Below are 27700 nucleotides of genomic sequence, written 5' to 3'. Positions count from 1 at the left end.
AAGTTTCAAACTTGTCTAACAAAATATCAAGGGATGTCAAACTCTACCCTTGCTCAGCTCAGCTAGGTTCCACCTTTGAAGCCCTAGGCCTCTCCCCTTGGGCTTCTGAACAGTGGCATAGCAAGGTCAGGTGGTACCCGGTGCAGAATTTTTTTTGTCCCCCCCCCCGACATTAATGGCTCGGGATAGGCTTGGGAGTCACGGGCAGGTCGCGCGCCGAATGTCACCCCCGCAGTGATGACACCCGGGCGGTCCGCCCTTCTCTGCCTCCCCCTTCCTACACCTCTGCCTCTGAATCCACAGACCCTCGGGTTAACAGCAACATTTGTCATGATAAGTCCTTTGTACTTCATCAACAAAACAAAAAAAGAGGGTCTAACAGAGGAAGTCTGATAACTTTTTAATGATGCCAAATGATTGGTCTCATGATTAATAGCCATAAAGTATTTATTGCGATTGGTCCCACAAAGACAATATAGAGCCTGATTTTCCCAAAGCAGCCATAAAATTGGCAGCAAAGACAATAACGTCACATCTCTCTCCCTCTCATGTATATGTACTCCACCTGCTCCGTAGATTTAGCCATCCATTCACTACATTAATTAGAACTCGCTCGTCCCCATTTTACCTATGTAGAAGTATAAAATGTGAGGCTAGCTAATTACAGGCGGGCTTACTTAAATGCACACTATAAAAACCTACCTTCCAGAACAGATGGTCTGGCAACGAACTCTCTGCCTTTCCTATGTAGACATGGCCGAATTCCACAAGAGTGGCCAGTTTGACAGACGGATGGATTAATCTGCCCATTTCGGTTTCGCTTAGTTTCTCACCCTCCCAATTCCTAAATTCAGTTCTCCACATTTCTGAAGAAATTTCGGGGGTTTTTTTTGTTTTTTGTTTGTTTTTAAAATCCTTACAAACTCTACCAGCATTTTTGTGTACATTTCCCCTAATACATGTTGCAATGCATTTCTTTTTCTAATATAGACATTTTGCAAGCAGTTCTCCCTAATATAACGAATTCTTGCACATTATTTCCATGAGTATCCGCGTATATATGCATTTCTGTACACGTTGTTTTGGTTTGAGAAGTGCAGCACAAAAGTCAAAGAAGGGTGAACTTCAAAAGATACCTGCATTTCAGTTTGTGTATTGGTTTGAAAAGTGAGAATTGTTGGTGTTACAGTTAATTTACTGATCACCTTCTAAACCACCATATCAAGGCGATTTACAATTAAAAACAGTTAAAAACGCAAACACAACAAACACATTTACAACAAGACTATAACCTTAACAAGTGAACACTCATGGTAAAGACCCATTTATCCAGCTGGGAAAGGATTTGGCAGTTTCTCACTAAAATGGCAATAGAGTCTCAATTCTGTCCCATCTCTCACATCAGAATAGAAGTAGCCAAGAAATACACCAGTCCTCCCTGATGATGATGATAATAATAATAATAATAATAATAATAATAATAATGATGATGTTACAGAATCATTTCAACAACAAACCCTCTCTCCTCTTAAATTGCGGAAGGAGGAAATGCTTTCCATACAAACTAGTTTTTTTAATACAAAAAATTACCCCCTGCTTTGGGCAGGTTGGGGAGGGAGATTTCACTGCCTCTCTGATATTGTCGAATAGCTATATACGATTCATTATTATTATTATTATTATTATTATTATTATTATTATTATTATTATTACCCCACCCATCTGGCTGGGTTTCCCCAACCATTCTGGGCGGCTCCTAACAGAATATTAAAATACAATAGTCTATTAAACATTAAAAGCTTCCCTAAACAGGGAACACCTTGATGTTCTCACATTCAGCATGAGATCTCTGTATGCCTTGAAGTACCCCATGAATATTCCCAGAAAAAAGGCCCAAATGGAACCCAGTCCCACATCCTGCTAGTGATGTGCTCCCTATCTTCAGGGAGCGAGCCAAGCCTAGGTTGGATAGTAATCTTGCATCATTGACTCCACCAACATCTCCATGGCCAAGACGCTGGCTGTGGAAGAAGAGAAGAAGAAGAGTTTGGATTTGATATCCCGCCTTTCACTCCCTTTTTAAGGAGTCTCAAAGCGGATAACATTCTCCTTTCCCTTCCTCCCCCACAACAAACACTCTGTGAGGTGAGTGGGGCTGAGAGACTTCAAAGAAGTGTGACTAGCCCAAGGTCACCCAGCAGCTGCATGTGGAGGAGCGGAGACGTGAACCCGGTTCCCCAGATTACGAGACTACCGCTCTTAACCACTATACCACACTGGCTCTGGAGGTGTGTGAACAGACCAAGCCTATTCTTGGGCGTGCTCCCTTGCTTGCCTGATCCCGTCCTGTCTTCGGACAGGACTCTGCCCACTCCACTCTTCGAAAGGAGAACTCAGGAGACATGTCAAGTGTTGGTACAGCATCATAGCATGTGCCTAGCCATGTTCTTTGGAGGTCTGTATTAACCCACTGAGTGCACCTTGAAAACTCAACTGTTTTTAGATTGTGGTGAATATTGGAATAGGTAATAAGTGAGCCAAGGGTCTGAGTGGGATGAACTGGGTACATCACTGATGACCAGATGCTGGGGATAAACATTGGGATGACCATCACCAGGGTAGTGATCATAAGCTCAGTTGCTTGTAAGTTTCCAGATACATCTGGTTGGCTACAACTGGAGGCAGACCAGCTCTACTTGAGCCCAGCAAGGCAATTTCCATGTTTTAATGTTTCACGTAATTCCCCCAGAGCCATGCTCAGTCATGCCACTTTGCTTACCATGCACAAATCTAGGGATGGGAAGCGTAACGACTCATTTACCATAAGTGCATTTTTCAAACATCCTCATGGCTAAAAATAATCAGAATAAAACAGACATTCCTGTAACTTGAGGTCATTAAAGATGAAGTTAAGTATGAAAACCAATAAAACAGTGACAACAGAAAATGTGAGAAGACTACAGCAATATTCCCCAGGCGGAATAAAGTTACACACAGTGTGCAAAATCGTATGCAGACGAGGACAAACTAATTAACAAGCTTGAAATGGAATGGGTTGCAGAACCGCCATATATCTAAAGTGATGGTTGTTTTGGGGGAGGGAATATGCATTTACAGCTTTGAAGATGCTTCGTGGTGAATCCTATCTTTGCATTTTCTAAAAATGCAAAAAAAGAAAGAAAAGAAAATCTATAACTCAATAGCATCTGTTTGTTACTACGATGTTTGTGAGTTTTAATGAAACTAAATATGGATGAAGAAAAGACATGCACCCCCTTCGGTGTGGAAGCAGGGAAAGACCATAGATGACTGAAATGGTCTATGGCAGGGCCAGATTTAGGTTTGATGAGGCCCTAAGCTACTGAAGGTAATGGGGCCCTTTATATGTCCAGCTCTCCTTGGTCAACAACAAATTGTCGCTGTTTCTTGTGTTGAATATATGCCATATGGTAATTTATGGACCTAATAGGTATCTAAAGCCATTTGCACATGTTGCCATGCAACCTGTCCATGCAGAATGTAAAAGGTAAAGGGACCCCTGACCATTAGTTCCAGTCATAGCCGACTCTGGGGTAGTGGCGCTCATCTCGCTTTATTGGCCGAGGGAACTGGCGTACAGCTTCCGGGTCATGTGGCCAGCATGACTAAGCCACTTCTGGCGAACCAGAGCAGCACACGGAAACGCCGTTTACCTTCCCGCCGGAGCAGTACCTATTTATCTACTTGCACTCTGACGTGCTTTTGAACTGCTAGGTTGGCAGGAGCAGGGGCCAAGCAATGGGAGCTCACCCCATCGTGGGGATTCGAACCGCCGACCTTCTGATCAGCAAGCTCTAGACTCTGTGGTTTAATCCACAGCGCCACCCGCATCCCTTATGCAGAATGTAGGCACCCTATATATAGAAATGAGCAAACCAGTGATATTTTAGGGAGCAGGCTATCAGGCGGGCCCCATTACTTAACTCATAGGAGCCTACACAACACAAAACACTGTTGCTGTATGTAGGTTTTATTTTATTTATTTCTTATCTTATATCTTGGAAATGTACATCCAGTTTTTCCCTTTAATTTTTTTTTGTCCCCCCAAGAGAGTGGGGCACTAAGCTATAGCTCGTTTATCTTATACAGTGGTACCTCGGGTTAAGAACTTAATTCGTTCTGGAGGTCCATTCTTAACCTGAAACTGTTCTTAACCTGAGGTACCACTTTAGCTAATGGGGCCTCCCGCCACCGCCATGCCACCGCCCGATTTCTGTTCTCATCCTGAAGCAAAGTTTTTAACCCGAGGTAATATTTCTGGGTTAGCGGAGTCTGTAACCTGAAGCGTCTGTAACCTGAAGCGTCTGTAACCCGAGGCACCACTGTACGTAAATCCGTCCATAGAGTCTATGGCAACAGCACCACAATTACTGCCAGTTGTTGAGGGAGCAGGGCAATGGCAAGTTCAGAGCAGTTTGGGTACATTGACAGGATCGCCTCTGTGCCTGAACTGCCGCAACCTCTCCCCAGCCTGCCACCTCACAGTCCTGATAAGCTGTCAAGGCGTTCTGTGCATGTAGATAAGTCTTATACAGTGGTACCTCAGGTTACATACCCTTCAGGTTACAGACTCTGCTAACCCAGAAATAGTACCTCAGGCTAAGAACTTTGCTTCAGGATGAGAATAGAAATCGTGCTCCGGTAGCCCAGCGGCAGCAGGAGACCCCATTAGCTAAAGCGGTGCTTCAGGTTAAGAACAGTTTCAGGTTAAGAACAGACCTCCGGAACAAATTAAGTACTTAACCCAAGGTACCACTGTACATTCTGAGGGCAGGGGAAGTATGTGGGGGAAATTCTGTTGCTCTTCAGTTCTATTTCTGCTTCTATGGGTATCTGATTGGCTGCTGAGGGAAGAGAAGTTTATCTTTGCTTGCTTGCTTGCTTGCTTGCTTGTTTATTGGACAAGCTTTATATACTGTAGCTTTTTTTAAAAAAAACAACACACCAATATTTAAGAGGTTTAGAAAAATATGGGGGGGCATTACAATAATAGGGTAAAAAAAGAGAGGTTTGTATGAACTTATTAAACTGATTAAAATCTGCAGTAGCTAAAAATATATAAAACACATGTAACTTCTACATGACTGGGTCGGTTGGGCAGGCAAAATGCTGGGCTGGATAATCCAGCAGAGATCCTTTCATTTTCTTAAGGAGTTTCTTACTTGCAAGGTAGAAATAGTTAGGGATGAAATTAATCGCCCATCATGCTTCAGTTGAAACTTTATAGCACACCTGCTTTTCAGAATTAAGCCAATTTAGACAAGCCATCCCTAGTGCTTGTATCGTTTTAGGTTTGTATCCTCCAAATCCTAAATCTCTTACCTAAGGCTGCTTTTCTGATGCCATACATTTGTTTTACAGTCTGCACCTGTCTTTGCAGATCTGAAGTGAACCCATTTCTTCCTTTCCTCCTGAGCATACACATTAGCACTTTCTAAATCCTTCACAGAGCATTGAAGGGTTGCTCAGTTTAATAGAAGCCCATAATGCATTAATACATTACTCATTGTGAAAGGTGCTCTTAAATATTCCCTTGGATGCTAATTTAGCTGGAATTTGTAGCAAGAACACACTGACCTTGTTAAGGCTAATGGCTCGGTGTTTTACAAGGCAAAACACACGTGGAGGTTAAGCTGATTGTCTGGATTGTTTTACGTGAGCAACTTTGAGTTCATTGTTATGTAACGCCACGAGGAAAAACAAATCTCTTATCCCGTTACAAGTATGAGATGAGAGCTGCTGATAATGAATGCTCGTCTGCGGTTCATTATACTTTTGGTATCCATTTAAATGGCATGTGAAAAAAATGTTTACCTGTACAGATTACGAAAAATGCCAGTATGCATGTTTCTTTATTTTGAAAAAAAGCTATTATTTTCTGCGCTTAGTCATTTGCATAATTTATCATCCTCTTGCTAGTCTTTGGGGAGAAACAAGAAAGAGTTGTATGGAAGCTTGGTCTCAGCTACTTGGTTAATGCACATGATGAAAATAATTGTTAAGCTCCAAGACCTCTCACATGTCATCTTCAGCCTGCTTACAACCTTCCATTGTGGATTCTTGAAGGCAACATTTTCCAATCCACATTGTGTTTGTCACACGCAGCTCTGTCTCTCTTCCACTGCAGTTTGCCTTCCAACCAAAGGCTGTCTTATTTTTTCTCACTGAATGCTGTGGTGAAGTTATGTAATTTACCTAATCAATTATGTAAGTTACGTTGACATAAAATTATAGAATTATAGAGTTCGAAGGGACTCTGAGGATCATCTTGTCCAACCTCTTGTTCGGATCCTACCTTCTGGAGCAAGAGAAAACAAGCTTGCCCCATCTTTCATGTGACAGGCCTTGAGATATTTTAAGATGACGGGCATATCTTCTCTTTTCCAGGCTAAACATATCCAGTTCCTTCAACCGATCCTGCTGCAATGTAGTAATCTCAACTAAAGTATCCATGGCAGATAGTCATCCAACCTCTGCTTAAAAATCTCCAATGAAGGAGAGTCCACAACCTCCCAAGGGAGTCCATTCCTCTGTCAAACAGCTCTTAATGTCAGAAAGTTCTTCCTGAAGTTTATTTGGGCTCTCACTTCTTGTAACTTGACTCCATTGGTTCAAGTTCTACCCTCCAGATCAGGAGAAAACAAGCTTGCTCCATCTTCCATGTGACAGCCCTTGAGTTATTTGAAGATGGCTATCATATCACCTCTCTGGCTGAAACAACATTACAACATCATTCCAGGAAGTCAGAGAAGACTATTTTGGGCTGGTTGAATGAGAAAAGTCCATTGAGACAAGCAATCTGATCTAGTAACAGGAGCATTCTGCATTCCTCCAAGTCTTTCTTTCTTTGTTGAAAACAAAGAAGCTGTGCTTTGGGTACAGAATAAAGCTCATGTGCTTTTCTTTACGCGGGTGGCGCTGTGGGTTAAGCCACAGAGCCTAGGACTTGCCAATCAGAAGGTCGGTGGTTTGAATCCCTGTGAGAGGGTGAGCGCCCATTGCTCAGTCAGGGGTCCCCTTTACCTTTACCCTTTACCCTCTCAATACACCTGATATATCAAGAAATGACTACAATCATTGTGCAGTCAAGTAAACCACCAGATAAGTATTAGCAGGAGTGCAACTTTTGCTTTGGAAGAGTGCTGACTCTCCCATGCAGCTCCTGGCTGTAACCAGGTTTCTGGTTGAATTCAGCCTGTCTTAGATCAGAGAAAGAAAAAGCTCACCTCTCAAAAGAAATATTAACAGCAGGGCAGTAGAAACTGCCAAAGAGATTGGAGCAACTAGCTGCTAGCTGGCTCTCAGTTTTCCCTTCATCCCATTATGGTTCCATGTCTTTGTATCCAAAATCCAGGAATGATAGGGGTTTTATACATATCCTTTAAACAGAGCTCTGGAGTGAAAATGCCCACTAGGAAGCAATAATGTGAATGAGGCATTTTTTAATGACTGGCTGTGGTCCTAACAGCAAAGTTTGTTTTCCCTCTGTCATTCTGGAGGGCCATTATAACACAGACATCTAAGTGAGCTAGCTTAGGTGTCATTCACAAATCCCATGATCCACAGAGGTAAAGAAAAGAAAAGTTCTATTTATTTAGCTTGCTTGCAGATAGTCAGCTGGCGTGAGCCATCGGTCATGCAGAGGTACTTGCCAGGCAAGTGCTTTATCAATTTAGCTCCCTGCTCTGAATCTTCTCTGAAAAGCCCCAGGTGATGGATGCAAGTAGAGCTTTTGTTTATTTCTTTGCCTTTGCTCTTGGGGGTAGCAGACATCCTTCTACTATTAGTATCTTTCATGGTCTGTATAGGCCAGAACATTTTGGTCTGTATAGGCCAGTTCAAAAGCCGAAGCACTTTTCAGGATCAAAAATAAAGAACGTCTCCATACAATTCATACCTGCCTGGCTGAGACTTGCAAAACTTTGTCTGCGTCCAAGTTGAACCTCAGACCCTCCAAGTGTCCCTATTTTCCAGGGACAGTCCCAAATTTACAATTCCAGAATGTTCTGCTTTTCATTAGGACATCCCTATTTTCATCAGAGAAATGCTGGAGGTTAGCCTACACTGAGCTTAGGTTGTCACTTGGTGGGCACGGGCCTGAACTTGACAAAGAAATAAAAACCAACCCTACCACAAAGTCACACTGGTGACTTGTTGATGTTAATTTGGGCCTCACTAGGCCTAATATAAGGGACGTGGGTGGCACTGTGGTCTAAACCACAGAGCCTAGGGCTTGCCGATCAGAAGGTCGGCGGTTCAAATCCCCGCGACGGGGTGAGCTCCCGTTGCTTGGTCCCTGCTCTTGCCAACCTAGCAGTTCAAAAGCACATCAAAATGTGAGTAGATAAATAGGTACCGCTCTGGCGGGAAGGTAAACGGCATTTCCGTGCGCTGCTCTGGTTTGCCAGAAGCGGCTTAGTCATGCTGGCCACATGACCCAGAAGCTGTACACCGGCTCCCTTGGCCAGTAAAGCAAGATGAGCGCCGCAACCCCAGAGTCGGCCACGACTGGACCTAACGGTCAGGGGTCCCTTTACCTTTTTAGGCCTAATATAATATTCATCACACTCAGCAGTCCTTGTATGTTTTAGGCACATAGTAGAACTGCAATGATGCATCAACATGGATAACATGATGCCATGCCTGTGTTTCTTCTGAAGCTGCTGCTTGGACCTCTATGCATGTTTTTCCTGCCTTGGATGGAGAACTTGTCATTTTTGAAAAGGGTAACAGGAAAAGCGGCTATGACACCTATGCAAAACTGAAGAACTAAATGGTTTGGCGAACCAGAGCTGGAAGTGCGTAAAAGCTCCTTGCATGGGAAACACCATGCTGAATCTGCAAGAGGACAAATGGATGCCTTCATTTGCCCCAGCTGCAACAAAACATGTGTCTCCTATATCGGTATATACAGGCACAGCAAGCGCTACAACATTGCAACAGCTTGACTTCACCCACAAAGATGCACCTCTCCATTGTCTCCCAAGACAGACAGATACCAACAGACCTCATCATGCAAACTGCTATTTGAATAATGCTTTTTAAGAGCCCTCCCACCAGATGTCAAAGAGAAAAACAACGACCAGACTTTTAGATGACATCTGAAGGCAGCCCTATTTAGGGAAGCTTTTAATGTTTGATGGACTACTGTATTTTAACATTTTGTTGGTAGCTGCCCAGAGTGGCTGGGGAAACCCAGCCAGATGGGAGGGGTATAAATAATATATTACTATTATTATTATTATTATTATTATTATTATTATTATTATTATTGGAGGCACTGGGGATGAATTCATAGAACCAAGGGAGATGTGGCTCCAAAAGGTTTGAGACCCACTGTTAAAAAACCTCAGGTTCTGTAATGCAAATCACAACATTTTACAGCTTAGGCTGTATGGCTAATGACAGCTGGCAGTGTTTTCTCTCTCTCTCTTTATTTGCAAATAAACATTATTTATTTTAAAAGGTCCTCAGGAGATGTTACTTCAAGTCCCTTCATGATGAGAGTGATGGGGCAAAAAGCCATCTCGGTAATTGTTCCGTCTCTCTGGAATTCCTTCCCCGGGAGACCCCCAACAGGTCACCGCTCTCGCCTCAACTCCCGCCAATTTAGTTTAGAGACATTTTTAATCCAGTCGGTGTTCAGAGGGCAAAGCAGATTGCTACTTTAATTCAGCTGGTTATTAGTCATTCTCTGCTTTGCCGTGTTTTGCCAGTCTCTAGGTGTAACTGTTGTACTGTATTTCTTAATTAAGTTTTATTGATATTTGGAGATTGTTTTTATATTACTTTCACATTCAGAGATGGAGAGAGATGGGACTGTGCAGCCTCTCCGTCTCCTCTGCTGAAAGACTAGCATCTTATGGCTCCTCCTTCAGCTGCAAACTACAGCAGACATTTTGTCAGGCTATAAGAGAGGGAGAGAAATCAGAGTGCAGGACTTCAAGAGCTTGGATGAAATACAGTGGTACCTCTAGTTATGGACTCAATCCACTCTGGGGTGCCGTTCATACCCCAAAAAGTCCATAAGTAGAGTGCTGATTCTGCGCACGCACACGGCACGATAGAGCACTTCTGCGCATGTGCGAAGTGCGCAGAATGCTTTTGTGCATGCAGGAAGTGCGCAGAACGCTTCTATGCACACGTGCGTGGTGAAACCCGGAAGTCTACGCTTCCAAGTTTGCCACGTTCACAAGCCCGAAAAGACGCAACATGAACCTAATGCAACCCGAGGTATGACTGTACCAGCAACATTTCTCTTCTACTTTCCTTTAACTCAGCTGCTTGTTACAAGAGCTTTGTAATTAAGAACGGGGCTTGAGGTTTATTTTTTCTTCCTCCTCCCCAGTCCTCCTTCCTTTTGTGACGTGTATTTTCAAGTTAAAAGCTTGAGTCCAGGGGTGGTCTAATCACTGATAGTAGTGAGCTGTTGTGGCAGCCTTTTGAAATGCTTTGAATAAACATATTTATTTCTTTATTTAGTGGTCACATCTGACCTGCAGTCCTTTTATTTTAAAATATCAACACTGTACAACATCCTATTCATCCATCCATACATCCACCCATTCATTCTTTTAATGTGTTTATATGCCATCTTTCCTTCCAGCACCTCAAGATGGTGAACACAGTTCTCTTCCTCCCCATTTTATGCTTTCAACAACCCTGCCAGGTAGGGTAGGTTGAGAGAGAGTGACTGGTCCAAGATCACCCTGTGAGCTTTGTGGTTGAGTGGGGATTTGAATCCTGGCCTCCCAGCACCTGGTCCAGTGCTCTAACCACTACACCACACTGGCTTCTCCTTTCAGACAACAAGGAACCACCTCCAAAATGGTATAAAACTGAAAAAGAGGGGTATAAATAAATAAATGATGCAGTATAGCCCAAGTGTACAAAACACCAATTACAGGGGGAGGGGGAGAGTATGGGGTGAACACAGGGTTTGATGAGGCCCTAAGCTACTGAAGGTAATGGGGCCCTTTATATGTCCAGCTCTCCTTTGTCAACAACAAATTGTCACTGTTTTTTGTGTTGAACACATGCTATATGGTAATTTATCGACCTAATAGGTATCTAAAGCCACTTCCACATAACAAAATATGTATTTAATCAAAGTAATTGTTGAACTGAAATACAATTAAGAAGAAGTATATTAATAGTGAAATACAATGTTTTAGGGGTTGTTTTTTAAAAGTCTAGAAGGGATTAATCCGTTTTGCATTACTTTCTATGGCAAAGCGTGCCTTGGTTTTGGAACGCTTTGGTTTTGGAACAGACTTCCGGAACGGATTAAGTTTGAGAACCAAGGTACGACTGTATATAGAAATGAGCAAACCAGTGATATTTTAGGGAGCAGGCTAGCAGGCAGGGCCCGTTACTTGCATCATAGAAGCCTACACAACACAAAACACTGTTGTTGCATGTAGGTTTTATTTTACCGTATTTTTCACTCTATAAGACACACCAGACCACAAGATGCACCTAGTTTTTGGAGGAGGAAAACAAGAAAAAAAATATTCTTAATCTCAGAAGCCAGGACAGCAAGAGGGATCGCTGCGCAGTGAAAGCAGCAATCCCTCTTGCTGTTCTGGTTTCTGTGATAGCTGCGCAGCCTGCATTTGCTCCATAAGATGAACACACATTTCCCCTTACTTTTTAGGAGGGAAAAAGTGAGTCTTATAGAGCAAAAAATACGGTATTTGTTTTTTATCTTATATTTTGGAAATGTACATCCAGGGATTTTTCCCTTTTAAATTTTTTTGGGGCCCCCAAGAGAGTGGGGCCCTAAGATATCTATCTATCTATCTATCTATCTATCTATCTATCTATCTATCTATCTATCATCTATCTATCTATCTATCTATCTATCTATCTATCATCTATCATCTATCTATCATCTGTCACCATCTACCTGTATCTATCGAGAGAGAGGATGCTTTGAAAGTAATAACAGAGGGTGAAAGTTACCTTCAGAAAGTTCTGCATATTTCAAACGAAATAAAAATCATTATGCATTCCCTCCAAAGACGATACAATTTCCAACTGTCAAGACTCTTCAGTGTATTTTAACCGAACACCTCCTCTTTGTATCTCCACCCCCCTTACCCACCCAATTTGCTTTGTGGACCATGATATTACTGTATCTCTGCATAGGCTAGGAGTAACGCAAAAAGGAAATTTTTATGCTTCCCCCCATCTTCTTCTTCTTTTTTTGGCCTGTACTTGCGTTTGACTGAAGATATGGAAAACAACTTTTATGACTTAGGTGGTAAAAATAAATGTCCTGGAAGCCTTACATAGCCAGAATTTGGACAGCTAGCATAAAATACTTCATGCTAAATTTACATCCATCAATAAATAAGGAGAGAGAGAGAGAGAGAGAGAGAGAGAGAGAGAGAGAGAGATCCAGGTTGGTTTTTTAATAATGTACACAACATTATTTTCTGAAACAAACTAATAATACCAGCCATAATCTTGATCTACCTGCCTTATTATCACAGCAGAAGAAAGCACATCACGTTACGAGCTAAACGCTATCAGAAACGGTCAGAATGAAAGGGTTGAACAACAAACAGATAATGTTTTAGAATGGCTATTGGTTATTTTGAGAGCTGGATATGCCTCTAGATTATGGAAGAGCATAAAAGCGAAAAGGATGATCATGGCTGTGCTCTGTTTTCCACTTTTAATAAATGCCAATCATCCTTTCCATCCTAGGCTGTTGTCGTAAATGCGGAAACTATCGGGGAATCACTCTCATCGCAGAAGGCTTTCTTCTGTAGCTTAATCAAACTTCGCCCAGGGCAATGTGGAAGAGAAAGGGGGACAAAGAAATCTACATCATGATAAGTTAAATTCTGTGGCATGTACAAGTCTTGACAATTTGCATTCAAAAAACCCACACACATTTTGCATATGTAATAGTATGCAATAGACGAGGGGGGCGCTGTCGGTTAAACCACAGAGCCTAGGACTTGCCGATCAGAAGGTCGGCGGTTCGAATCCCCATAACGAGGTGAGCTCCCGTTGCTCGGTCCCTGCTCCTGCCTACCTAGCAGTTTGAAAGCACGTCAAAGTGATAAATAGATAAATAGGTACCGCTCCAGCAGGAAGGTAAACGATGTTTCTGTGCGCTGCTCTGGTTTGCCAGAAGTGGCTTAGTCATGCTGGCCACATGACCTGGAAGCTGTACGCCAGCTCCCTCGGCCAGTAAAACGAGATGAGCGCCGCAACCCTAGAGTCAGCCACGGCTGGACCTAATGGTCAGGGGTCCCTTTATCTAATAGTAATTTTGGTACTGAAAGAGCTATGAAGGCACCAACAAGAAGACTCCCTCTCCTCCAGCTCACTAACTGTAATGCCTATTCTGCCTCTGAATTTGTGCATTACCTGCACAATTTCAAGCATTACCGGAATGCTTAAAGTGCTGTCACGTGGATGATGGAGCGAATTTGTTTGCTACTTCTCCAGAGAGCGGGACACAACCCAAATGAGTTCAATTGACAATGAAGAACTTCTTGAGGGTACGCGTGTCTTTCCTGAATCCAGACTGTTTAGGGCTGTAAAGGTTAGAGCCAGGAGCTCCACTTGGGACCAGGGTCCATTAATAAAACAAAAAAACATTTCTGAGCAGAATTCAAAGTTTTGCTGCTGATCTTTAAAGCCCTAAATGGCCTCGGCTCAGTATACCTAAAGGAGCGCCTCCCCCCCCCATCATTCTGCCCGGACACTGAGGTCCAACTCCGAGGGCCTTGTGGCAGTTCCCTAGCTGCCAGAAGCCAAATTACAGGGAACCAGGCAGAGGGCCTTCTTGGTAGTGGCACCCACTCTGTGGAATGCCCTCCCATCAGATGTCAATGAAATAAACAACTATCTGAGTTTTACAAGACATCTAAAGGCAGCCCTGTTCAGGAAAGTTTTTAATGTTTGATCTTTTATTGTATTTTTAATATTCTGTTGGGAGAGACCCAGAGTGGATGGAGAAACACAACCAGATGGGTGGGGTATAAATAATAAATTATTATAATATTATTATTATAAAACACTCAGGTGAGTGAGTTTGGGTCATTTTCTATATGAATAAAGGCTAAAGTATTTGGGTTGCTGTCGTTAACTCAGAGGCAAAGGAGATATAAATGATATAGGTTTATAAAAGATGGAACTGTTGGGATACTGCCAGGGAGACAAAGGCCATCATGCCCCCACATTGTCACAAGACGATCCATCAACCTCCCGTAGAAACACAGTATCAGTCAATTAGTGACACAAGCCTCAGAAGCAGCTGTCCACATTCCAAGACTAGTGCATGCCCTTTCAGCAGAGTTTCCACAGCGAAAGATTCACCCAGGAGAGCATTATTTACAACTTTATTCAGCGCTGGTCAGAACAAAGAAAAACATGACTGCTTGCCTGCGTGTCCAGGCACAGAGAGAGACAAAAGCTATATACAAAAACAGAAACTTCCTGTGAGCCGGAAGTACGCAAACTGTGACTCAAACAACAGCCTGCTCCCTGTTTAAGGTGGAACGGAAATATCCTAACAGGAACATCTGTAATAGTTGCGGTGTTTAATTCCATTCTTTGTCTTGGACTACATTCTCAACATTTTGTTAATCTCTTATAGCAATAGCTTGAATCAATGCACAAGCAAAAGAGAAAGACTCAAGCTCTGGACTAAATGTCTCAGCTTAAAAAATACAACTTATGCAGTACTTGGTTTCTCTCTCTCTTGCTCTCTCCCTTCCCTCTTCTTCTGCAAGTTAGAGGAGCCAAGTGTTAAGAGAACACATATATACAGCTTTTTATTTTTGTAATAAGCTCATATGCACAAATCTGTTTACTGGTGGCTCTGTAAACTCAGTCACCATGGCAATGAGGATGGTGTAAAAGCTTAGCATGACAGGAAGGAAGGAAGGAAAGGAAAAAGGATACTCTGGAGAGAAAGAGAGAGGGAGAGGAATGACAATGGTTATAGCAAAGGATGGGGCATGACAACTTGGGAAGGTGGCTTCTGTACATGAAGGAAAACTTACCCTAAAACTCTGCTTCCTTGCAGGAGAAGAAAAGGCTAAGGTTTCGTAAACCCTACACATATTCAGAGAATATTTACAGTGTGGTGTAGTGGTTCAGAGCGGTAGACTCGTAATCTGGTGAACCAGGTTCGCGTCTCCGCTCCTCCACATGCAGCTGCTGGGTGACCTTGGGCCAGTCACACTTCTCTGAAATCTCTCAGCCTCACCCTCCTCACAGAGTGTTTGTTGTGGGAGAGGAAGGGAAAGGAGGTTGTTAGCCACTAGGACATCCAGACACACTGCCAAACTTACAATCCATGCATTTATAATACATATGAATGCTACAAATGCACATGCGCGCGCGCACACACGTTGTATTATCAGTATTATATTTTTGCACTGAGTCAAACAGGAAAAAATGGATGGGGAGGAATGAAGAGTTTGTTTTTTGGACTGCTTAAGTTCTATACTCCCCCCACCTCCCCAAGGTATGAAACTGCATGGGTATTGGAAAGACGTTAAGGATAGGCCTCCTAGTCTCCAGAAAAGCCATTTAGCCTCCTCAAATCATTACTGGGGATAATTTGTGACAGTGCGTGACAGGATATAGCATAAGCTCTGAGCCACCAGGCCATTTTCAGGGAGAAATGTTAATTAATAATTGAAAACTGTGCGGAGATTATCCAAGATTAACTGTCCACATGACCTATAATATACTCAATAATAAAGCTAATCAGAATCTAATGGCCACTAGCAAGTTTGCTCTTAAGAAAAAAAACCATCTACCTGCCCACACAGGCATTTTGTTAAGCATTTAGCTGTCTTCCGCCTCCAGATTCTGCACAGTTCAGGTTAAATGCAGCAGCCAAACAGAGGTGGGAGACTGGGGCAGCAGTGTCTGAGGACCAGGCCTAGCACCCCAAGGCTCCATCTTGTCAGGTGTCAAATGCAGATAAGGAGCAGCCACCCAGCAAAAACACAGGACACAGTGCCAAAATATGATCTGCTTAATGTGACACTTTCTCTCTCTCCTTTAATTATTTTTCAGGTTCAGGGACCAGTATTGTTAAGGAAAGTAAAGAGGGAGGAAAAATGGGTGGCATCCCATGAATTCATTCTGTTAGCACAGAGGTTTACAATTGTGCAGTACAGGCTCTGCATGCTATAAGCCCATCTGCCCCAAAATTATTATGCTTCATGTTCCTTTCCTTTGAGAAGAAGGGCACCTGTGTTTGATGACCTGTCTGGATACAGGATAGAGCCACATGGTGCTTGGACACAGATGGCGCTGTGGTCTAAACCTCTTGGGCTTGCTGATCGGAAGGTTGGTGGTTCAAATCCCCGCGATGGGCTGAGCTCCTGTTGTTCTGTCCCAGCTCCTGCCAACCTAGCAGTTCAAAAGTACACCAGTGCAAGTAGATAAATAGGTACCACTGTGGCAGGAAGGTAAACAGTGTTTCCGTATGCTCTGGTTTCCGTCACAGTTTTCTGTTGCGCCAGAAGAAGTTTAGGCATGCTGGCCACATGACCAAGAAAGCTGTCTGTGGACAAACGCCGGCTCCCTCGGCCTGAAAGCGAGATGAGTGTTGCAACCCCATAGTTGCCTTTGACTGGACTTAACTGTCCAGGGGTCCTTTACCTTTTACCTTACGTGGTGCTTGACACCCTACTCAGACAGCCTGGGATGACTTCTTGTAGTGTGGAAGCCGCTTATAAACTTGGCACAGGGGAGATGTAACTGCACCAAGAGCCAATGATCTGGCTCTTAATTTTAATTGTTATGCATAAAGTAAGAATAGTCAAACATATATAAAAGATTAACTACAAAGGAATTAAAATTATAATTACAAACCAAAGATTAGTAGAGGTGTTCTCATTCATAATTAATTGGGGGGCATATAATCAATAGATATAAATGGCAGCTTTGAGGGAGGTTTTATGTAGGAGGTCATGAGGAAAAGGCCGTTAAATGAAGCTCAGAACACCTCCCCTCCCTAAGAAAATCAACAGAAGCACTATATCCTCCTTGGCAACTTAAATTTGATGCCTTGCCTTAATTCATTTTTGCAGTGATGAGTCAAGGTCAATTTTTTATGCAATAAAAGCAATGGATAATCATCAGTCTTTTCCAAAAAGATCTATACCGGGTCTTTGGGGACAATTATGCCAATAATACTCTCTTTAAGATTAGCCTTTTTAAAGACTTAATTGGGGACCAGAGAAAATGTTCCCGTTTTGTCACCGGTTGCAACAATGGTTTAACTACTTAAAGGGAGATGAGGTTTGGCCCGACTGCCTTACAATTTATGATCTGCGGCAGGTCTCCCATTCAGACTGAACAATACCCTTTCTGAATCCTCCATTATGGCGAGAAGGAAGATTTGGCCGTGCTTCCCTACCCAGCTATCACACCTGCCTCTGGCTATTCATGGCAGAGTGTAATACTTCAAGAAGGCCTGTCCACACAGTCTTATATGCACAGGTTCAGAACATATTGCTGATGGAGACATTTTATCTGAGAAGTCATTTGGAATGGGCATATATGTCTTTGATTTTATGTACCGTATGTGTACTTTTAAAAGGGACTAGGGTGGCGCTGTGGGTTAAACCACAGAGCCTAGGACTTGCCGATCAGAAGGTCGGCGGTTCGAATTCCTGCGACAGGGTGAGCTCCTGTTGCTTGGTCCCTGCTCCTGCCAACCTAGCAGTTTGAAAGCATGTCAAAGTGCAAGTAGATAAATAGGTACCACTCCGGCAGGAAGGTAAATGGCGTTTCCGTGCACTGCTCTGGTTCGCTAGAAGTGGCTTAGTCATGCTGGCCACATGACCCAGAAGCTGTACGCCGGCTCCCTCGGCCAATAAAGCGAGATGAGCGCCGCAACCCCAGAGTCAGCCACGACCGAACCTAATGGTCAGGGGTCCCTTTTACTATGTGTACTGTTTAGGTACACTCAGCCACTCTGATCTGCAGAACTGGCCCTGTTGCATTTGCCACTCAATACTCATTCTGCACTTGTTTTTTTTTTTATAAAAAACCACTTGTTTAGTGGGGCAGCACTGTGGTCTAAACCACTGAGCCTCTTGGGCTTGCTGATCAGGTTGGCAGTTCGAATCCCCGCGAGGGGGTGCGGTTCCATTGCTCTGTTCCAGCTTTTGCCAACCTAGCAGTTTGAAAGCACACTAGTGCAAGTAGATAAATAGGTACCGCTGAGGCAGGAAGGTAAACAGCGTTTCCATGTGCTCTGGTTTCCGTCACGGTGTTCAGAAGCGGTTTAGTCATGCTGGCTCATGACCCAGAAAGCTGTCTGTGGACCAACGCCGGCTCCCTCGGCCTGAAAGCGAGATGAGCACCACAACCCCATAGTTGCCTTTGACTGGACTTAACCATCCAGGGGTCCTTTACCTCTCCCTTACCTGAACTTTGGAACTCCCTGCTCATTGACACCAGGCAGGCACCTTTGCTTTACTTCCTACAGTACCTGCTTAAAGCACTTTTTGTTTAGGCATACCTGGCCATACATATGAAATGCTGACATTATGTGATTTAATCTGGTTTTTAGTTTGTCATTAATCTAAATTAATTCTGTATGTTTTAAGTAGTTTTTTTTAAGTTTTAAATTATTTTAAATTGTTTTATTCTTCTTTCAATATGCTTCAAGGGTATCTCCTCCCCCTTTTTGTTACACTCAAGCAGTAACAAAACTGGATTTCAGCACACATTTATCAGTAAGCACATTTTTGCAATCAATTTCCCCTCATTCTTGTGTTTGCAATGTGCTATTGTAAGTTGTTGTCACTCGTATCTGCATTTTTTGAATGCTTTCCCTAATACATCCATTTTTGTACACATTCTTTGGATGGAGAACTGCACTGCAACGTTTGGAGAGGCACACATTTCAAGGGATAGCTGCATTACTGTCCATAAATTGTTAAAGGAAGCATGAATTAGGTAGGTTTGCACTGAAGCGCAAACAGAACCAAATGCCTTCTCCATTCCTTGGTGACAACACCATTAGGTCCTGCCTCTCAATGCCACATATCTCACCTCTGGTGGTAACTATGCCCACTCCAGAAATCCCCCAAGTGGAGATAGGAGTGTGAGAAGGGACTTTATTTTAGCAGAGGTTTCCCCCCAGTGCCGGATTTACATACAAGCTAAACAAGCTGTAGCTTGGGGCCCCACTCTCTTGGCCCCCCCCCAAAAAAAAATAAAGAAAAAACAACTGGATCTATATAAAAAAAACCTGGATCCAAAATATAAGATAAAAAAACAAATAAAATAAAATCTACATACAGCAACAGTGTTTTGTGTTGTGTAGGCTCCTATGATGCAAGTAATGAGCCCCCAATCACTTTAAGTTAGAGCTTAATAATTATTTCACGATTAATATATTTCTTCTTAATTGTATTTCAGTAAAATGATTTCTTTCATAAAATACATATTTCGTAATGTGCAAATGGCTTTAGATACCTATTAGGTCCATAAATTACCATATAGCATATATTCAACACAAAAACAGTGACAAATTGTTGTTGACAAAGGACAGCTGGACGTATAAAGGGCCCCATTACCTTCAGTAGCTTAGGGCCTCATCAAACCTAAATCTGGCCCTGTTTCCCCCCAAAAACAGTTAATTCAAAATGGCAGAGTTTCTCTTTTAATCAATTGCAATTGTGTGAAATAACGTTGTGTTGTTTTTGTTTTTAAGTTTGTTTACTGCCCTGAGTTCTTGTACTTCAGAAAGGTTAAGTCTCTCTCTCTCTCTCTCTCTCTCTCTCTCTCTCTCTCTCTCTCATAGATGACTGAAAGAAAAATGGCTTCTGCGCATGCTTTGATGTCATTGGGGCCCATAGATTCTTATATAGATTAGTGAACACACAGCTCTGGAACGGAAGTTGCATAGAACAGCTGTTAAGTGACAAAAGAAATGAGCATTGGACCACAAGCCTGTCATAAACATTGCACTCTTAATCAGAGAACATCTGCTTTTCCATTTCTTTTACGACAACCTCTGCCTTATACTTAATCTGAAACAGAATGATTTTCCTAATAAGGTGCAACAGTGTTTTACAAATTGAAAAGCCTCCTTGCTAAAAGGAAAGGATACCAACTACAGACGTTTCAATTAACACAACCATTTCTTATAAAATGTGTCTGTGCGGAGTGGAAGGGGGGCGGGCGTTGGGCAGGGTGGAAGAAATGACTCCACCATTTGGCAAACCCAGAGATTGCTCTGCGTTTGCGGAAATTTAATTATGGGCAAATTAGTGGTGCAGATGCCAGCGCACAACGGGTTCCAAGCTCCCGCTACTCGATTTGAGCTTTCCATTTAAGCGGGTAATGGAATGTGCATGGAAGAAATAAAAGAATGCAACTTCTCCAAAAGGACAATTGACAGAAAACACATTTAAAATATGAGGTATGTTATACCCCAGCTGCAGAAGCATCTTTTCCCAAGTATGCTGCTTTCATATGCGCATAAGGACATGAGATGAGCTTGATGGATCAGGTGAATGGCTGTGTTCTCACAGTGGCCAACTAGATGCCTGTGGGAAACCCACAAGCAAGATTTGAGCACAAGAGGGATTTTCCGCTTCCTGTGAGTTCCAGCAACTGGCATTCAGATGCATTACTGCTTCTGACTATGGAGTCTGAGCATAGTCTTTCTGGCTAGTAGCCCTCTGTAGGAATGATCGCTGGGTTGTGGAGTACACTCCTGCCCATGGGCAGCCTCAGCTGTCTGCACACATGACACAGATAAAGCCACAGCTATCTGAACATCTTGCCCTCTCTCTAACCTTTTGTGGTCTCAGTAGTCTGCCGTGTCCTGTCTGTGACCTTTGTCTCAGAGACCTTTTTTCTCCTTCGTCATACATTGTGCAAGGGGAAAATGACGCGGTGGAAACAGGGGCCAAAATAACTTTGCACCACCCCTCAATGTCAGGACTGGAAGTTGTGTAAAGGTCACAGTCCAAAATGTATCTGACGGGTTTTGCATATTATGCCAATAAAAGGAGCCTCCACAGAGCCAGCCGGCAGCTTGCTTGCAGCTTGCCAGCGCACAGCTCACCTGCATTACCAACTCATGTCCTTCCCTTCACCCTTGATAGCCCTCTCCTCCATGAATTTGTCTGATTTTCTTTTACAGTCAAGCAAGTTGGTGACCATCACTGCCTCATGTGGGAGGGAATTCCATCGTTCAACTATGTACTGTGTAAATAGGTGCTTTCTTTTATAATAAATAATAATATTTTTTTATTTATACCCTGCCCTTCCCGGTTCAAAAACCGGGCTCAGGGCAGCTAACAACAAATTTAAAACACTTTAAAACACTTAATTATAAAATCAGCATAAAATACAGTATAAAAACATGAATAACAATAAAAATCAAAAATCAAAAATCAATTAGATAATCCCCAGGCCTAGCTGGCTGAATTGGTCCTACTTGGGCCAGCAAGGAGGCCAGGGGAGAATTAGCTGTGGGGTCTCAGAGCGGGTGATCTTCATAAAAGGGGAGGGGGAGGGAAGAGAAGGGAAATAAAAAGCTTTTGCAGATGACCTAGTTTTGACCCTGCAGGAGCCAGAATCTAGTACAAAAAGAGTTTTGGAATTGATTCAAGACTTTGGTCGGGTGGCGGGATTTAAATTAAATAAACAGAAAACTAAAGTATTAGGGAAAAACTTGACAGACATAGAGTCAGAACGGTTTCAGAAAGAAACAGAACTAACATTGGTGAAAAAAGTTAAGTACCTAGGGGTAAATATAACAGCAAAAAATCTGAGTCTATTTAAGGATAATTATGAAAAATGTTGGTCTGAAATTAAGAGAGACTTGGACAGTTGGTCAAAATTGAAGCTTTCTTTGTTAGGCCGAATTGCTGCCATTAAGATGAATGTATTGCCAAAGATGTTGTTTTTGTTTCAAACATTGCAAATTGTGGACAAGACGGAGTGTTTCCGGAAGTGGCAGAGAGATATTTCTAAATTTGTCTGGCAGGGCAAAAAGCCCAGAATTAAGTTTAAGATATTAACTGATGCGAAAGAAAGAGGGGGCTTCGCCCTGCCAGACTTAAAACTGTACTATGAAGCCGCAGCTTTCTGCTGGCTAAAAGACTGGCTACTTCTTGAAGACACTGAAGTGTTGGATTTGGAAGGTTTTAACAATGCTTTTGGCTGGCATGCATATCTATGGTATGATAAAGCCAAGACCAATAAGGCCTTTAAGAACCATATTGTCAGGAAAGCTGTATTTAATGTCTGGACAAAATACAAAGACTTGTTGGAAAACAAAACCCCAAGGTGGCTTTCACCTCTGGAGGCTAAGGCCCGGAAGAGACTCAATATGGAGGCCAATTGGCCAAAGTATTGGGAAATATTAGAAAAAGATGGTGACAACTGGAAATTGCAGAGTTTGGAGAAAATGAAGGGTAAAGTGCTAGACTGGTTACATTATGCTCAGATTAAAGAAGTTTTTAAAAATGACAAAAAGTTAGGATTCCAGGTGGAAAAATCGAAGTTAGAGACAGAACTGTTAGAACCAAAGAGTAAGATATTATCAAGAATGTATAACTTGCTGTTGAAATGGAACACACAAGATGAAATGGTTAAATCTGCTATGATAAGATGGGCACAGGACATTGGGTATAATATTATGTTTGAAGACTGGGAAAGGTTGTGGACCACTGGGCTGAACTTCACTGCATGTAATGCTCTGAAGGAAAATGTAATGAAAATGATATATAGATGGTACATGACCCCTGTTAAACTTGCTAAAATATACCACTTGTCCGAAAATAAATGTTGGAAATGTAAGGAGAATGAAGGAACATTCTTTCACCTCTGGTGGACTTGCCCGAAAGTGAAGGCCTTCTGGGAAATGATATATAACGAGCTGAAAAAAGTATTTAAGTATACTTTCACTAAGAAACCAGAGGCCTTCCTCCTGGGCATAGTCGGCCAGAAGGTGTTAAAGAAGGACCGAACATTCTTTATGTATGCTACAACGGCAGCAAGGATACTTATCGCTAAGAACTGGAAAACTCAAGATTTACCCACACTGGAAGAATGGCAGATGCAGCTGATGGACTATATGCAACTGGCGGAAATGACCGGCAGAATCCGAGACTTGGGAGAAGAAAAGATTGAAGAAGACTGGAGGAAATTTAAGATTTATTTACAAAAGTCTTGTAATTTGGTGGAATGTTAAGAAGGGTGCTTGATTACAAAAAATTGGCCATCACTAATCTGGATTTGAATTGGAAGATAAGTGAGATTTTAGAAAACAAAAATTGCTGAAGAATTGTTATTTATCATTTAAAAGAGCGACTATAAATTACATGATAATTTGCTTGGAGAAATGCATTGACAATGTAAGTGTGAACGGGAAACGTGAGGAAGTCCAAAAAGGTTTGAAAATTTGTTAAGACAAAAGGAATGTTGTTTATTATTTTTGTATTTGGTATAAAAAACCTTAATAAATATCTTTATAAAAAAAAAAAAAGAGAAGGGAAATAAAAGATCAGGCTGAATTCAAATTAAAGGCCAGGCAGAATAGCTCTCTGTCTTACAGGCCCGATGGAAAGAGGTTAAATCCTGAAGGGCCCTAGTCTCATGGGACAGAGCATTCCACCAGGTCAGAGCCATCACTTAAAAGACCCTTGCCCTGGTGGAGGATAGTCTGGCTTCCTTAGGGCCTGGGACCTCTAAACGATGGTTATTCATGGACCTTAAGGTCCTCTGCAGGGCATACCAGGAGAGGCGGTCCCATAAATATGAGGGCCCTAAGCCACTGAATCTTCCAACATTCAGTTTCGTCGAATGTCTGCAAGTTCCAGTGGAAGAAGAAGAAGAAGAAGAAGAAGAAGAAGAAGAAGAAGAAGAAGAGCAGCAGTAGTTTGCACTTGATATCCTGCCTTTCACTCTCCTTAAGAAGTCTCAAAGCAGCTAACAATCTCCTTTCCCTTCCTCCCCCACAACAAACACTCTGAGAGGTGACTGGGGCTGAGAGACTTCAAAGAAGTGTGACTAGCCCAAGGTCACCCAGCAGCTGCATGTGGAGGAGCGGGGAAGCGAACCCGGTTCACCAGATTACGAGTCCACTGCTCTTAACCACTACACCACACTGGCTCTCTAGAACATACACAGGAGTGCCTCCTCTGCCAGATGCCCGTTGTGCTGGGAGCATTGTTGTAAAGTCAGAACCAAGACAAAGTTACCCTTGTTGTTGTTTGTAAATGTGAAACATCTTCACATTTCACTTTGAAATTGTACTATCTTGCAAACATTAAAAAACCCTAAATAGGGATTGCCAACTTCATTTTCCTCCAAAAGCTCTACATCCAACAGCATCCATCATTTATAACAATAAATTATATCGTGCCATTTGCTCTGATTTCTTTTCTTTCTTACTTTTTTTTAAAGACAAGAAACAAAAATCCTCCAAACTCAGTTTGGTTTCAGTTTGGGCCAGACTAGTTTGGGAGCCCCGTAATCAGTGCTTACTTGCCTTTAAAAGAAAATGCTAATAGCATCTAAGGGCAGGTGGGACTGGGGTGCACAGAGGACAGACTGGTGAAATCGGATTATTCAGATTGGGACTGGAGCAGGGAGGGCTAACCTGAATTGTACCTATGTGGTTTCCCCTGCAGGGCAAATGGTTGCAGAAGGGGACACTTCAGACTGTAAAAAAAGAGTGTTTTTCTGGAGTTGCAGAAGAGGTTAACTCTCTCCCAGTGCTGTGGTCCCGATCCAAAATCACACACATACACACACACACCAAGGTTGCTATTAACATTATCTTTAAAGTGTATAGGATGGTATCTCGAAACTCCTAGTGCTGCAACGTTATGCCCGTAAAACTTGGAAGGGAGGTAAAAGAAATCATTGTGGCAATAAATTATGATGATGGGGGCGGTGATAATAATCCTTTAACATATTTAACGCAGGCAGAAAAAAATCTCCCTAGAAATACTGGTATCATTTTTCTTCTCTTCACTCACATATCCCTCCCCTGTTCCCTTATTTTCTAGGCAAAGAATGCTTTGTATACATATAATCCCCTTGCACTTAATATCAGGGACAGCACACAAGCCATCCTTCAGCGTAAAACAGTAAAACACACACACAAAAACCCCCACTTTGCACATCCCATGTCGCTGTGAATATTACAATTATGTTCCGATGTTAATCCTGCTGCAGCAATTTCCTTGTTATGATTGCCTGCGTGAAAATGCAAGAGACAGCGCACATTTCCCTTTCCAATGGAACATGACACACACTTCGAGAGAGCTGATGAGACCAAATACTCTGCAGGAACATTCATACCTTTCAAGAGAAGCAAACAAATAAGCCAGCAGCTTCTGACAAGCTATCTACTTGATAGGGGCAGAATTTGCTGAGGGAAGCCAGATTTGGCTTTCTGATTAGCCTGTCCTATCTGGTGATTTCATTAGCAATTACCTCTAATGCTGTCGAATCTTGGTATGAAAATTGCAGAGCCGGGACCCCCAGATGGTTGATGAAATAATCAGAATCGCCTTGCATTTGCACGGAACTGACATTAGATTCTGCACATTTGTCTTGCCCAAGACAGGTGAAGTTGTGCCTCTGAAACACATAAAATTAGATTCAAGGTTAGTTTTGGGAGTCGCACGTACAGCTATATTAAGTTTATCAAAACTACAGCAAATGTAGGTGATGTTTTCCTAAGCACATTAACCACCAGAATGCCTAGAGATTCGGTCAGCAATGCTACAATTTAAATAAATGTATTTTTGAAATGTGCATGCTATTGTTGATGTAAAGACAAAGACAAATGCAATGCATTTGACTTGGGAGTCCGAACAGCAGCATGCACAATAATACTGTTTTATTATTGATCATTTCAACAGGGTTCACATTGATTTATCATACTTATTTAGCCTCGCAAGCCTAAGACGTGGTGTAGGATGTTGTGACTGGAAGGCTCAAGACCCTTAAGAACAGTGGAAGATAAAACCATTAGCGTGAACCTTAGCTGAGGTTGCCTGCTGCCTTACTTCTGGTGGGAAGACAGGCAAACCACTGCTAGTGTACTGGAAGAAGCAAAGATCACCATTGTCAAAGCAATGGTTCTTCAATATCAGCTTTGTTGGACTGGTCATGTTGTGCGGATGCCTGATTATCATCTTCCAAAGCAACTACTCTATTCTGTACATAAAAATGGAAAGCGTAATGTTGGTGGTCAACAAAAGAGGTTCAAAGACTCTCTCAAGGCAAATCTTTAAAAATGTAGTATAAACACTGACAACTGGGAAACACTGGCCTGCGAGTGCTCCAGTTGGAGAACAGCCTTTACCTAAGTTGTCATGGGTTTTGAAGACACCTGAACTCAGGACGAAAGGGAGAAACGTGCTAAGAGGAAGGCATGTTTGGCAAACCCTCACCATCATCAACTCCCACCCAGAAACCTATGTCCCCACTGTGGAAGGATGTGTGGATCCAGAATTGGCCTCTACAGTCACTTATGGACTGACTGCTAAAATCGTGTTTTGGGAGACACTCTTACTCGGTTACGAGTGATCACCAAAGAAGAAGAAGACTTCTAGTGTCTCCTTCTTCAATGACTGGTACAAACATGCTCTTGCTCATTCCACTTTCTGTGTGTACCAGAAACGTCTCACATAAGGGCCTGGGTCTTTTTTGGTTTTACCTCACTGCACTGATTTTGAAAGTGAGAGGGTGGCCCTTTGCAGAGTCCTCCACAAAACATGGAGACCTCAGGGGTGGGCAATCACCAGAAGAGAAGACCTTCATGCCATTGATGACCCAGGGCGTATGGATGCCCAAAAGGAAGGAAGGAAGGAAGGAAGGAAGGAAGGAAGGAAGGAAGGAAGGAAACCAGAAACAGAGAAGTAATATAGCTTCAAGGCTTCCTGAATCTACCAAAGAAAATGAGCTGCTTAGAACAACTCTTCGGGAAATAGATTTTTCCATCTCATGGGGATTTCTAAATCATTGACAGCAACGATTGGCTTGAGCTGGGGTGGGGGGAGTGAATTAAAAAATAAACTTCGTGGGAAATTAAATTTAGAAAAGGAAGCAAGGCCTTCCCAGCGGATGCACATCATATGAACCATTTACCAGTGCAAATCATCAGAACAGCCAATGTCAGCTGTGCATATCCCAGATTCATCCCAGATGGTTTTTGCACAAATCTTCATTTGGAAAAAAAAAAAGGCCATCCACCACAATGGGCAGGGAAGCACTTGGCTGTGAGTTCTGGAAGACCTGCTCCCTGCCATGCTAGCCTTTCCTCACCTAGTCTGAACGGATGGGACTTTACGTCCAGCTACAAGGGCTGCGGCTGCTGAAGGGGCCAGAGACCATCTTGGCTGTCCCTTTGGGCAGACCCAGGTCACTGAGCATGAGCTTCCACAGCCGCTGCCCACCATAAACCACCATGGGCAGGACTGATAGCAAAAGCAGCGGCAATGTGCTATGCTTACGAACATTTGTTGTCCTCTTGTTAATTATGATATTTAAAATGTGCATTTTATATTTGACTTTATTTAGTAAAGTTTAAGGTTGTTGTTTTTAACTTTGCTGCAATAATTGTGCACTTTGTAGCTGACCTCTGGAATGTTTTGTTTTTTTGGGGGGTGGGGAAGAAGAT

The 27700-nt window shown here is 42.6% G+C and overlaps 1 protein-coding gene across 5 annotated transcripts in view; it reads right to left on the bottom strand.

Moving 5' to 3' along the window:
- The window catches only part of NAALADL2 (N-acetylated alpha-linked acidic dipeptidase like 2), a 797888-nt gene that overhangs the window by 121119 nt on the left and 649069 nt on the right, over positions 1 to 27700 (bottom strand). For all 5 annotated transcript variants that reach the window (XM_083739414.1, XM_083739413.1, XM_083739415.1 and 2 more), the window contains one exon: positions 25507 to 25653. In XM_083739414.1, coding sequence (XP_083595540.1) covers positions 25507 to 25653 — 147 coding nt within the window. The remainder of the gene's footprint in view (positions 1 to 25506; positions 25654 to 27700) is intronic.

This window comes from Podarcis gaigeae (genome assembly GCF_964106915.1).
Source record: "Podarcis gaigeae genome assembly, chromosome: 5".
Classification (NCBI taxonomy): Eukaryota; Metazoa; Chordata; class Lepidosauria; order Squamata; family Lacertidae; genus Podarcis; species Podarcis gaigeae.
Note: the sequence above shows the minus strand (reverse complement) of the source record. Positions and strands in the feature narration are given on the sequence as shown.